The 12,365-nt window shown below is 44.0% G+C and overlaps 2 protein-coding genes across 2 annotated transcripts; both read left to right on the forward strand.

Annotated features, from left to right (window-relative positions):
* Positions 1-155: 155 nt before the first annotated feature.
* Positions 156-2,525, forward strand: LOC125205212. Its single transcript, XM_048104034.1, has 6 exons — positions 156-405; positions 760-893; positions 1,188-1,436; positions 1,536-1,855; positions 2,119-2,197; positions 2,433-2,525. Exons 1-6 carry the CDS (start codon positions 156-158, stop codon positions 2,523-2,525), a joined length of 1,125 nt encoding a protein of 374 aa, XP_047959991.1.
* A 4,715-nt stretch (positions 2,526-7,240) lies between these two features.
* LOC125205217 lies at positions 7,241-9,316 on the forward strand. Its single transcript, XM_048104044.1, has 3 exons — positions 7,241-7,244; positions 8,840-9,129; positions 9,233-9,316. Exons 1-3 carry the CDS (start codon positions 7,241-7,243, stop codon positions 9,314-9,316), a joined length of 378 nt encoding a protein of 125 aa, XP_047960001.1.
* Positions 9,317-12,365: the final 3,049 nt, after the last annotated feature.

The raw sequence follows: 12,365 nt of genomic DNA on the forward strand, positions 1-12,365 counted from the left end.
TTATCTGAAATTGTCTTCCCTTTATTTCAAAGTGAATATTTCGACATTATTATCCCCTTTCTATTCCCCTCTTCTTATTTCCCACCCATAGTCACGGTTTACAGGCTTTGCTATCCTTAGCAAAGTGCGGTCGTGACATAGAGGCTTCCTGGGTCATGCGGGTTTCTATAGAAGGTTTATCAAAGGATTTCGTGAAAATCGCGCAGCCGCTCACTCATTTGTTGCACAATGATATGGAATTCGTCTTTGATGAAGGATGCAAAAAGGCATTTCAGTTGCTCAAGGACAGACTCGTATCAGCACCAATTATCAGAGCGCTAGATTGGAATCACCCTTTTGAGATAATGTGCGACGCGAGTGATTTCGCTGTGGGAGCCGTCCTAGGACAGAAGATTGAAGGAAAAAGTTATGTGATCTTCTATGCATCCAAGACTTTGAATCAAGCTCAGAAGAATTATGACACCACGGAGAAGGAAATGTTGGCTGTCGTATACTCGTTTGAAAAATTCCGACCCTACCTTCTTGGGTCGAGGGTTATAGTCTTCACGGATCACGCAGCAATAAAGTACTTACTAGCTAAGAAAGAGTCTAAGCCGAGGTTAATCTGTTGGGTGTTGCTTTTGCAGGAGTTTGATTGGAAAGTGAGAGACAAAAGATGAACGGAGAATAGAGTAGCCGATCACTTGAGCAGAATTCATCAAGGGGAAACGGAAGAAGCCATACCCGATGCTTTCCCTGAAGAGCATTTGTATTATTTAGGGAAATTTCCTAGACAGGTTAGTTGGGAAGCAGTTTTGGCTTTAACCGGTCTAGGAGAAACTGATAAAGGGAAGCGCACGCTTAACGCAGAACCGTGGTTTGCTGACTTAGCTAACTACTTGGTCACGGGAGAGGTGCCGAGTTCAGACGAAATTTCTCGGGCCCAGAAGATGAAGATTAAAAGTGAAGCTAAATATTACTTTTGGGACGATCCCTACCTGTGGAAAATGTGTTCAGATCAAGTGATTAGGCGCTGCATTCCCGAATGGGAACAAAGGGATGTGCTAATTCATTGCCACACCTTGGCATGTGGAGGTCATTTTTGACCAAGGAAGACAGCAAGGAAAGTATTGGACAACGGTTTTTACTGGCCGACACTCAATAAAGATGCCTTTGAGTTTTGTCAGTGTTATGAGAGATGCCAACAGACAGGGGGAATTTCAAGGAGGGACGAGATGCCTCAGGTCCCGGTGATTGTGTGCGAAATTTTCGACGTATGGGGAATGGACTTCATTGGGCCATTTCCATCATCCTGTGGGAACACATATATATTGGTTGCGGTAGACTATGTGTCTAAATGGATAGAGGCTAAGGCCACCACAACATGCGAATCGAAGGAAGTGGCGAAATTTCTGAAGGCCAATATTTTCAACAGATATGGAGTTCCTAGAGCCATCGTCTCAGATCAAGGAACGCATTTCTGTAATCGCACCATCGAGGCTCTGATGAAGAAATATGGTGTTCACCATAGAGTATCTTCCCCGTACCACTCTCAGTCTAATGGCCAAGCGGAAATTTCTAACCGCGAAATCAAGGCAATATTGGAGAAGACTGTTCATCCGTCAAGGAAGGACTGGAGCAAGAGGCTCGGTGACGCATTATGGGCCTACAAAACTGCTTTTAAGACGCCTATTGGAATGTCGCCTTACAGGCTTTTGTTTGGCAAGATGTGCCACTTACCTGTGGGTATCGAACACAAGGCGTACTGGGCAGTAAAAGAGTTGAACATGAAGCCTTCGGCTTGTGAAGAAAAAAGGAAGTTACAGTTACAAGAACTGGAGGAATTGAGGCTGGAGTCGTTTGAGTCTGCCATGTGGTACAAAGAAAGGACGAAGTTATGGCATGACAAGAATCTCCGGGTCAAGGAACTCCATGTGGGATAGAAGGTGCTACTTTTCCAATCCCGGCTCAAGCTGATGCCAGGGAAGTTGAAGTCAAAGTGGATCGGTCCATATACCATCGTCGGCCTCCGCGTAAACGGAGCAGTAGAGATCCAGGGAAGTACCTCTAACTCGGTCCCTTTTCTTGTTAATGGTCATAGAGTGAAAGTCTATAGGGATAATTCTGAGTTGTGTGTAGTGGAGGAAGTGCCACTACGCGCACTCTCTACTATCACCTAGACAGACGAGGAGGTATTCTCGATGAATTCCTGGGTCAGGTAAATTGGTTGACATTTTGGAAATATGCACTGAACCAGGGAATCTCGGGAATACTCAAAAGGAAGGTGTAAATAGTCTAACTGCTTTTCAAACAAAGGAAAATCCAAAAAAATAGTATATACAATTTAAATCTCGCAAAAATATTTTAGAAGTACCAGACTCCAAAGGACAACCGATTCTTTATTTTCTAACCTTGACCTAGGAGTCTGGCGTCTTCAATTTTTTTAAGTATAGGGTCATGGTCAGGGAAGTCAGCTAGGGAAGGAGAGCCTGGAAGAAGAAGTCAAGGAGAGCCTGGAGGAAGAGGTCAAGGAGGGATTGAGATAATTTGAATTTCAAATTTGGCCGATATTTATGGGAGGTGTACGGTTGCTTACATCACGCCTGCAACCGCACCATCTTTTCATCAGAAAAGGCAAACCGTCGCTTCTCTCTCCAATAATCCCAAACGACGAAAACCGCATATTCCTCTTCCTTCTCTCTACTTTCGTTCTCTCTCTAAAAACACAAACCCTAACCAAATTCGACCAAGTTTCTCTTTGATTTCAGATCTACAGTAATGGATCCAACTCAGGGCACCGGAAGTTCGCAGCCGACGGCGTATGACGCAGTTCTGTTGGCAGAATTGACGCAAAAACTAGGTAGCGTCGAGAAAGCGAAGGAAGTCTACGTTCTGTTCTCCGCCAGCCTAATGACACCCGCGGCGGCCACACCACCACTACGATTCCAGAGGATTCGGCGGCACAATCAGCACTTTCCCAAGAAGAAAGACCTCAAGATTCTGGATCTCGACATGCAGAAACCGCTTCACGGGAGGCGGATACAGAAGAGGCAACGCATGAACGGCCGGCAGATGGTGGGCAGAAGAGAACAGCGAAACGGAGGTGGAGACCGAACAACAAGGTAACGGAAACCCTAACTCTGAGGGTGAGAGAGATGCTGAGGGGGAAACCCCTGTTCGAGAAGAAAGTACTGTGGGGGAAACCCCTATTTTGGAAAGGATTGTTGAGGGGGAAACCCCTATTGTGGTAGAAGTTGTGGAGGGGGAAACCCCTGTTCGAGAGTTGATGGCTGAGGGGGAAACCCCTATGGAGACTGGGGATGAAACCCCAACGGATTTCAGGGGTGCGACCCCTGAACCTATGGAAGAGGGGGCGACCCCAAGTGATGTCGAGGGGAAACCCCCGTTTATATTGAGGGGGCGACCCCGATGGTGGATGATGTGGACCTGGTGGATGACCAGGAAGAAGACGAACCCCAGATAGATAAGAGGGCAGAAAGGAGACTAGCCAGGAGGAGTCTGCTCGACGAGGTTGATGACTTGGTTTATTCTGAGAAGGAGGAGTTCCCTGCTCGAGGGACAGATGCTGAAGAGGCAGAGGAACGTCGCCTGGCCAAGGAGAGGGCAAGAAAAGGAAAGGCAGCGGCGACCCCGTCTACACGGTCGAGGAAAGCTCCCTCCGTCAAGGAGGTTGAGGAGACCCTTTCCCCAGTGACCGACGTTCCCTCGACCGAGGAACAAGACAAGCCTACTCCTGAGCCACACTCTGAATCTGAAGAATCTGAAGAGGAGTTTATTCCAGGACGCCCGGAGGTATGGCTGACTAAGGAACTGCTGGAGTCGATGAGGCAGTTCGACGATCAGAAACGGGCCACGGTGTACAAGGAAAGATGCAGCGCCGGGAAAATGGCTAAGTCTGGGAAGCAGTACAGCCCCAAAGAGCTTAAAATGATTGCATGCGATGAGGACTTCCGCGCATGTATTCATTCAATCGGATTCGAGTGGTTACTGAAGCACAGCCAGGAGAAGGTGCCGGTGGACCTAGCAAGGGAGTTTTTCTCCACATTCCGGCTAAAGAACACCTCTGATCTTGACGCGGACTCCATAACTTTCAGGCTTTTTAATGAAGAACACGAGATGAGCATCCGGGAATGGTCCTTGAGAATGGGGTTGTTCACCCAGGCTGAGGATGATGAAGGAATATGGAACGAGAGGATGATCGGTGTGCCGAAGAATACGCCGGGTTTCAAAGTGCAGGCATCATGGGAACTGATTACCCACTCCAAGGCAGGAACGTTTAAGTCCAGCTACTCAAAAGCCTCTCACATCGAGGACCGAATCCTCCGTTTTGCTCAGACGTTTATCAGCTACAACTTAATGGGAACTGCAAATTCAGCTCTTACAACTACCGACCTCTATTTCACTTGGTGCATGGCAAAGGGCGTGAAGGTGCATCTAGGTTATTGGCTGGCTCAAGCATGCCACCAAATGACAAGCAACCCTGCTCGTCATATGTATACCTGCCACCTCCTCGGCGCCTACCTCCAGCGGAACATTGAATTGAAGATAGCCAAAGCCGCTCCTTTGGTCGTCATGTGCGAGCCCCCGGAGGTTTTCAGTGTTGATTACTTTTTCAACAAGGGGTTGCTCCAAGCTCACGGCGCCAAGACCTTCTTCTACTCGGTAGGAGACAAGGTGAAAGCGGAGGCTGGAGAGGCTGAGGAGGCCATGCCAAGTGAAGAGGTTGAGGAGCTGAGAAAGGATGTCCAGGATGTGAGAAAAGAAATGCAGGTGATGAGGAGAGAAATAGTGAAAGAGCTTGGGGGGATAAGGAAAGAATTGAACGGGAGCCGAGAAGAGGTGAAGACCCTGCGGGGCAATATTGCAGACTTGGCGGTGAAGTCCGCCAAGCAAAACGAGCGGATGACGGAGGCTGTGGAGCTTGTAATGAAGATGTTGAAATGGTTGGAGAAGACACTCCGCTTGACCCAGTCGAAGGTAACTCCTGGGTCCAGCAGCGAGGTCAAGCCACCAGGCCAGAGCAGCTCCTCCGCCCAGCGTGCACCGCACCCGCTCAAGCAGATGGTCTCCCCACCCGTGCCCAAGCAAGTGTCAATCCCAACGAAATCAAAGTTCGTCATATGATCAGGAAGCCAGTATCTGACCAACCAGAACAGGAAGAAGAGGAGCCGGAGCAGCCGGCGAAAAAGAAAGTGAAGATGACCCGACCCGGAATCCCACCCCAATCTGGCTCTCGAGGGAGCCAGACCCAGAAGTGAATCACCCCCATGACCAAGTAACTTTTAATTTCTGTTTTCAGTTATTTTTCTTTGTTTTTGTTGTTTGTTTGATATTTGCCATCTGTGTTTGTCTTCTCCCACTTAGCCCAATGCTTGGTCTAAGTGTGAGAAGTTTATGTTTTCTGTTTTGTTGTGTCTTCTCCCACTTAGCCCGTTGCTCGGTCTAAATGTGAGAAGTTTTTATTTTCATAAATTGTTTGTTGTGTGTTGCATTGATCTCTCTGTGACCCTTCACGACGATGGCTTGGGGTCAAGCTTGAGTGAAGTGGGAGGGGGAGAGGAGTCAATGCATGTATTTGTCAGCATGATAAGAGTCTTTAGGTCTAGTTTTTGTTTGTGTCGCATGAGCCAGTGAATACAATACGGCATGATCTCCTTAGTGAAAGTAATTGAAAATAGGAGGTATTTCAACTTAGAAGCCTTTTCCTTTAATAAGCCAAGTCAATCTGAATGAAGTAAGAACGATAGAGGATGCCTTAACTTACTTAGTTGTGAAGCCCCACTATAAGAGTGAGTTATAAGCCTTAAATAACTTTGAGCTAACACATATAAAGGGGCCGCCACTGAATGCTTAGGGAGAAGAGTCATGAAGGAGAATAGGGGAATTGGGTTATGAAGGTATAAGCTGGACGAAGTCCAGGGAAGGAGTTATAAGCTGGACGAAGTCCAGAGGAGAGAAGAGGGAAATGGAGGAATAAGCTGGACAAAGTCCAGAGAAAAAAAAAATGAATAAAAAAAAAAAAAAAAAGAAGGAGGTATAAGCTGGACGAAGTCCAGGGGAAAGGTGTCTAAGGGCAGGAACAATAATAACCTGACCTAGGAAAAAGAGGAGGAAACTCTCATAACCCGACGCTTCAGTGGTATATGACAATAACTTAAGAGAGAATCGATCCTAACATCCCTGGTGAGGAATGAGTGATCGAGTGAATCCAACAATTGGGTAAGTAAAAGGCTATCTTGACGAACTGACAGATTGGCTAGGTAGAGGAAGGGAAAGGGCCTATTTGGAGGAGTGCAACCTGTTGGATTGACCTTAATCTTGTGGGGACGGTTGCCTAAAGGTTGAAGCTAGCTCATGCATATGTGTTTATGTGTTTTCATTTGTTTTAAGTGTCTATATTTGTGCGTCAGTTATGTCTAGGTCTAGGAGTCTGTGTTAAGTTAGAGTCTAAAGAGTCGGTCGAGGGATAACCTTGCTTTGAAATTCGCCTTATTCTTTTTCTTGTCTTTATACTTGAGGACAAGTATAGTTTAAGTGTGAGCAGTTTGATAAGGCTAATTTCATGCATCGGTTATAGTGGTGAAAAACACTATATTTTATTGGGTCTAACACAGTTTTTAAGCCAGGTGTGTGAAGGAATCGCTAGATCCAGGAAGAGTCGGAGGAAACGGACTAGCGAAGGAAATGAAGGAAAGTGAGCAGAAGTGAAGGGAAAAGAATGGCTAGAAGAAGGGAGTCAATAGCTGAGGGCAACAAAGACTATCTATACCTCGCTGGGCCCACTTCAACGCCTATAAATAAAGGAGCATGCACCACACGCACATACACGAATTTTGCTCTTAGCTCACACACAAAAACACACACTTGGGAAATGAGAGTTCTGGGGTAGTTTAGGGTTCTAAGGGTCTCATCTTCAGAGAAAGTCAGGCGTAACACCGTCCTTGCGAAGGGCGAAGAAACAATCTACTTACATTCTGTTTTTGCACTTTATTTCGTTCGAACTTCGCATTTTGGAAGTCGATTTGGTTGTTGTTGTTACCGATTATCTATGCATTCAGTTTGTTTTTGTCATATTGGTGTTATCTTGTGTTGATCTACGTTGATTCTGTTTTGTTTGAAGTTTTATTTCGGCTGTTACATGTTATTCTCTGTTTGGGTCAATTCTGTGCTTGATCTGGGAATACGGCTGTGGATCTGTGTTGTTGTTGTTGATCGGAAGTTGTTGGGCGATTCTGTAGCTATGGGTATGTTTTTGGCCGGAGTTTGTGTCGGATGCTTGGATCCGGAGTGGATTTAGCATCCGAGGTTGGATCTGAACAGGGGATTCAAGTTGTGCATGGATTTTGAGTTTTCTATTTCCTTTCTGTCTTACTTCGTCTAGTAGCCGTAGATCTGTTTAGTTTTTAATTGTTCTTCGTTAAATTGCTTAAATCCAGTCTGCTTTGTTTTCCGATTACGTTTCATACCTGTTTCTACTGAGTTTTTATGCAATTTGATTTGAAGAAGATGATGTCGCTGTTAGTTAGTACTTTAGTTAGTTGTTTTTCCAGCTTTTCGTCCGTACTCTGCTTTTTCAGCCATGGTCCCCACCGTCAGTTTATTTCCCAGGTCTAGGTAATTTAGAATAGTTTGTTAGATCTAGCTAGATCTATAGCAGTCTCCGATTCCAAATTTAGTTTAGTTTCCTCAACCCAAAAATGCGTGGCAGCAGCCAACCCAAAAATAGTTCCCAAATCCATGAGCATGTTCATTACGCATCCATCTCTGTGGGATCGATCCCTACTTCCCTGTGCTAAATTTTAGTATACGTGGTTGAGGGTTTTTGAAGTGGTATTCTGTGTGTCCGACGACCGAGATCTTCCAACGATCCGTGAGTTCCTAGACCTTGTGATCTAGTGGATTCACTGGACCTAGAAGACTTGTTATTCCCTACTGTGCACGCAGTCTAATACCGGGGATGGATGACGTTTATTGTTATTGTGTTTGAGGATTTGGTGTAAATAATTAAATTCTAGATTAAGTAATTCCTAAACTATGATACTTAAAAATAATAAAAGATTTAATTATCCAGTCAATTAAAAACCAACAGAATTTAATTAGTCTTAATCTGCCTTAAGGCTAAAGGATAATTAATGAAAAACCATAACCCAAATATCTAAGCGATAATTATAAACTTAATGTTTTAATATGGTCTCCATCGGTTGGATTGCCCAATTTTGTGAAGCTAGTTTCAAATATTATCGCCACCCGCTATGTGGGCACAAAAATCCTACGAAAGAGTAAGTTCATAAGGGTGGACTTCTCACATAATAAATAGAATGCACTAGAAAGTGGTTCCTAATATTATGGCCACCTGCTTTGTGGGGACAATAAGCCTAAGGAACTACGAGTTTCAGGGTTCAATCAAAATTTATGAGATAGCTTGATTTTGTTATCAGCACATGAACATTGTCATGGGATTGTGTTGTAGAAATAAAATTCTGTAATGCTAAATCTGATGGTCGTGCTTAGGCAACATTAGGCGGCCATGCCATTTTGTGGTCTCTGGACTATTCGTCGGTGTTGTGACCAGTAAAATTTTCAAAATTTTAATGCGTATTAACCTCCTCTGGATGGTACAAAATTTTAATTTTGTTGTTGTAAGATTTTGAAACATTTTCTGGTTAATCTACTCAATTTCCTTACATAAGTTTGTGACAAATAGTAAATTTTTCTGTTTGCAGTGCAATAAAATCCGTCAAGATGTCTTTTAATCCTCTTTCTGCAATACTCAAAGAAAACAAACTCGAGGGCCAAAATTACATTGAATGGAAATAAAATTTGAATATCATTCTCACAGCAGAAGAGTACAACAAGTTTGTGCTCACTACTCCACAGCCTCCAGTTCCTGCGGCTAACGCAGCCGTGGGAGTTCAGAATGCGCATAAACAGTGGCATAAGGCGAATGAGATGGCTAAGTGCTATATGTTGGTATCTATGTCTTCAGTACTCAAGCATCAACATTCTGCCATGGCGACCGCCGCCGAGATTATGCAAAATCTTGCAAATCTTTTTGGTACTCAGAATCAAACGGCTAAGTCTCAAGCCTTTCGGAGTATGATGACGAAGACTATGAAGGAAGGCACATCTGTGAGGCAACATGTCCTCGAGATGATGAGCCACCTCAACCAGATTGAGGTTTTGGGAGGGACGATCGATCTATCCCGAGTCCCAGATTACTATAATCGTTCAGAGTCTTCCCCCAAGCTTCCAACTGTTCAAGCTCAATTTCGAGATGAACAAGCGGGATTACACTTTGGCTGAGCTTGCTGACTGAACTTCAGTCGGCGGAGGACCTTATGGTTCAAGCTAAGGTAGCTATGCTGAGTTTGGAGCCTAATTCCTCTGGCTCCAAGCCTCGTGCAGGAAAGAAAAAGGCACCAAACCCAGTTGCAGCTAAGAATGCTAAGGGAAAGAAGAAGAAGAAGGCCAATAAAAAGCCTACTGGAAAATTCTTCAAGTGAGGAAAGAAAGGTCATTGGAAGCCAGACTGTCCTAAAAAGGGCAAGGCTACGGGTATGCACCATGCTCTAGTAGTCGAGTCATGTTTGTCTTCGACATCTACTCATACGTGGGTTATTGATACTGGAGCAACTGATCATATATGTTTTAATCCTGACTTAATGCAGGTGACAAGATGGTTACATGATCGTGAGATCGAAGTCCAGGCTGGGCGACGCAACTAAAGTGGCGGCTGTTGCAGTGGGAGACTTTATTTGCGTTTTTCTAGTGATAGATTTTTTATTTTGAAGAATATTTTGTTGATACCTTCTTTTAGAAGAAATTTGATTTCAGTTTCTAAATTGTCTTTTGATGGATATTAGATTTCTTTTAATGACAATTGCGTTATTAAGAAAGATGGTTCTTATATCTGTCGTGGTATCATGGAAAATAATCTGTACACAATCACTTCTATACAGTTTAATCAACGTAAATCAAAACTCAATGCTACATCGAAAGTTTCTAAGAAAAGAAAAGAACCTTCAATTTCAATGAACGAAACGTACTTATGGAACCTTAGACTTGGTCATGCCAACGAGAGAAGGATTCATGCGATGGTTGATCAAGATCTTATTAAAAGTCTTGAGAAGGAACCGTTTTCAAAGTGTGAATCCTGTTTGGAAGGCAAGATGACAAAGAGACCTTTTAGGTCAAAGGGTAATAGGGCCAAGGAAGTACATGAGCTCGTTCATACTGATGTGTGTGGACCAATGTCAACCGAGGCAAGGGGCGGTTTTCGATATTTCATCACCTTCATTGATGACTTCTCGAAAATTAGATACGTCTATTTGATGCGCTACAAGTCTGAAACTTTTGACTAGTTGAAGGAGTTTAAGGCTGCCGCAGAGACGCGTCATGGCAAGAGTATCAAATGTCTGCGATTTGATCGCGGAGGCGAGTACCTAAGTGCGGAGTTTTTGGACTACTTATCAGCGTCGGGAATTCAATCCCAACTGACTGCACCGGGCACACTCCAACAGAATGGCGTAGCTGAAAGAAGGAATAGGACCTTGTTAAACATGGTCCGATCGATGATGAGTTATGCACGATTACCAATTTCGTTTTGGGGACATGTCTTGCTATCTGCAAGTCATATATTAGACAATTTACCTTCTAAATCAGTTTCTACTACCCCATATGAGTTGTGGACTGGGCGTAAGCCCAATCTGGAACATCTCAGAATATGGGGTTGTCCGGCTCATGTATTGGAAACGGATCCAACTAAGCTGGAATCTAGGACGGAGGTATGTGTGTTTATAGGTTACCCTAGAGGATCGAAAGCTTATGAATTCTATAGTCTCCGAGATAAGAAAGTCATTGTGAGCACTCATGCCACATTCTTAGAGGAAGACTTTGTAATGTAACATAAGTCCAGCAGTGAGATAGCTCTTGAAGAGCTAACTTCAGTCACAAGTTCCATTAACCAAGAACAAACACCTAGTGTAACAACAATTCCAAAAATTTCAACTTCTACACCAAATGTTGTAGTGCCGCGTCGCAGTGGGAGGGTCTCTCATGAGCCCGAAAGATACATTGGTTTGGGAGAGTGCATGGATCACTCCTCGGACAGCAATGTACTTGATCCCTGGAATCTTGCAGAGGCGCAGGCAGATGTCGATCATTGCGAATGGGTGAAAGCAATGGATTCGGAACTACAATCAATGGTAGACAAAGACGTCTATGATTTGTCTATCCTACCCGAAGGCTGTACTGCCATTGGGAGCAAGTGGATATACAAACGTAAACGTGGACCCGATGGACGAGTTAAAGTCTTTAAGGCAAGACTAGTGGCTAAGGGGTATACCCAAAGGGAAGGCATCGATTACGATGAGACCTTCTCCCTAGTGGCCATGCTGAAATCGATCCGTATTCTTTTGTCTATAGCAACTTACATGGATTGGGAAGTATGGCAGATGGACGTTAAGACTGCGTTTTTAAACGGGAGTCTTGAGAAGACCATCTACATGGAACAACCCGAAGGCTATGTGGTAAAGGGTAAGGAACACATGGTTTGGAAGCTTAAGAAGGCCATTTATGGCCTCAAGCAAACATCTAGATCATGGAACCAGTGTTTTGATCAAACTGTTCAAAAGTTTGGATTCGAAAAGTGCCCTAATGAAAGCTGCGTGTACAAGAAGGTTGAAAAGGGAAATGTTGTGTTCTTAGTTTTATATGTAGATGACATTCTTCTAATTGGAAACAATAAAAATATGTTGTCATCAGTAAGAACTTGATTGTCCAGCCAGTTCGAGAAGAAATATATGGGTGATGCGGGACACATTCTCGGAATCAAGGTTCTTCTGCAACCGTGCAAATAGAACGTTGTGCTTATCCCAAGAATCTTACATCGATACAGTACTTAGACGCTTTAGCATGCAAGATGCCAAGAAAGGTTTCTTACCTTTTAGACACGACATCCATTTATCTCAAGAGATGTGTCCAAAGACAGCATCTGAGATAGCAGAGATGAGAAGGATACCATATGCCTCGGCTGTTGGTAGTCTCATGTATGCTATGCTTTGTACTAGACCTGATATCTGCTTTGCTGTTGGTATGGTTGTTAGGTTTGGTATACTGAAAAGCATGTTTCGAGCAAGTTTCGCTCGAATAGAATCTTGCTTGTATACGTAAAACTCTACAATCCACTTTTAACCCGATTCAGTATTATTCGAGCAGTCTCGCACGAATATAATCACTATTATTATTACATTGTGTTTGTTTGTGCATTTATAAGATGTTTTACAAACATTTAAATGCATAAGAAGTAAACAAAGTCTAAGTCTTTTGCTTAGTAGACCGGTTGTGGGCGTCGTCCACTTTAAGGT

The sequence above is a fragment of the Salvia hispanica genome, chromosome 2 (genome assembly GCF_023119035.1).
Source record: "Salvia hispanica cultivar TCC Black 2014 chromosome 2, UniMelb_Shisp_WGS_1.0, whole genome shotgun sequence".
NCBI lineage: Eukaryota > Viridiplantae > Streptophyta > Magnoliopsida > Lamiales > Lamiaceae > Salvia > Salvia hispanica.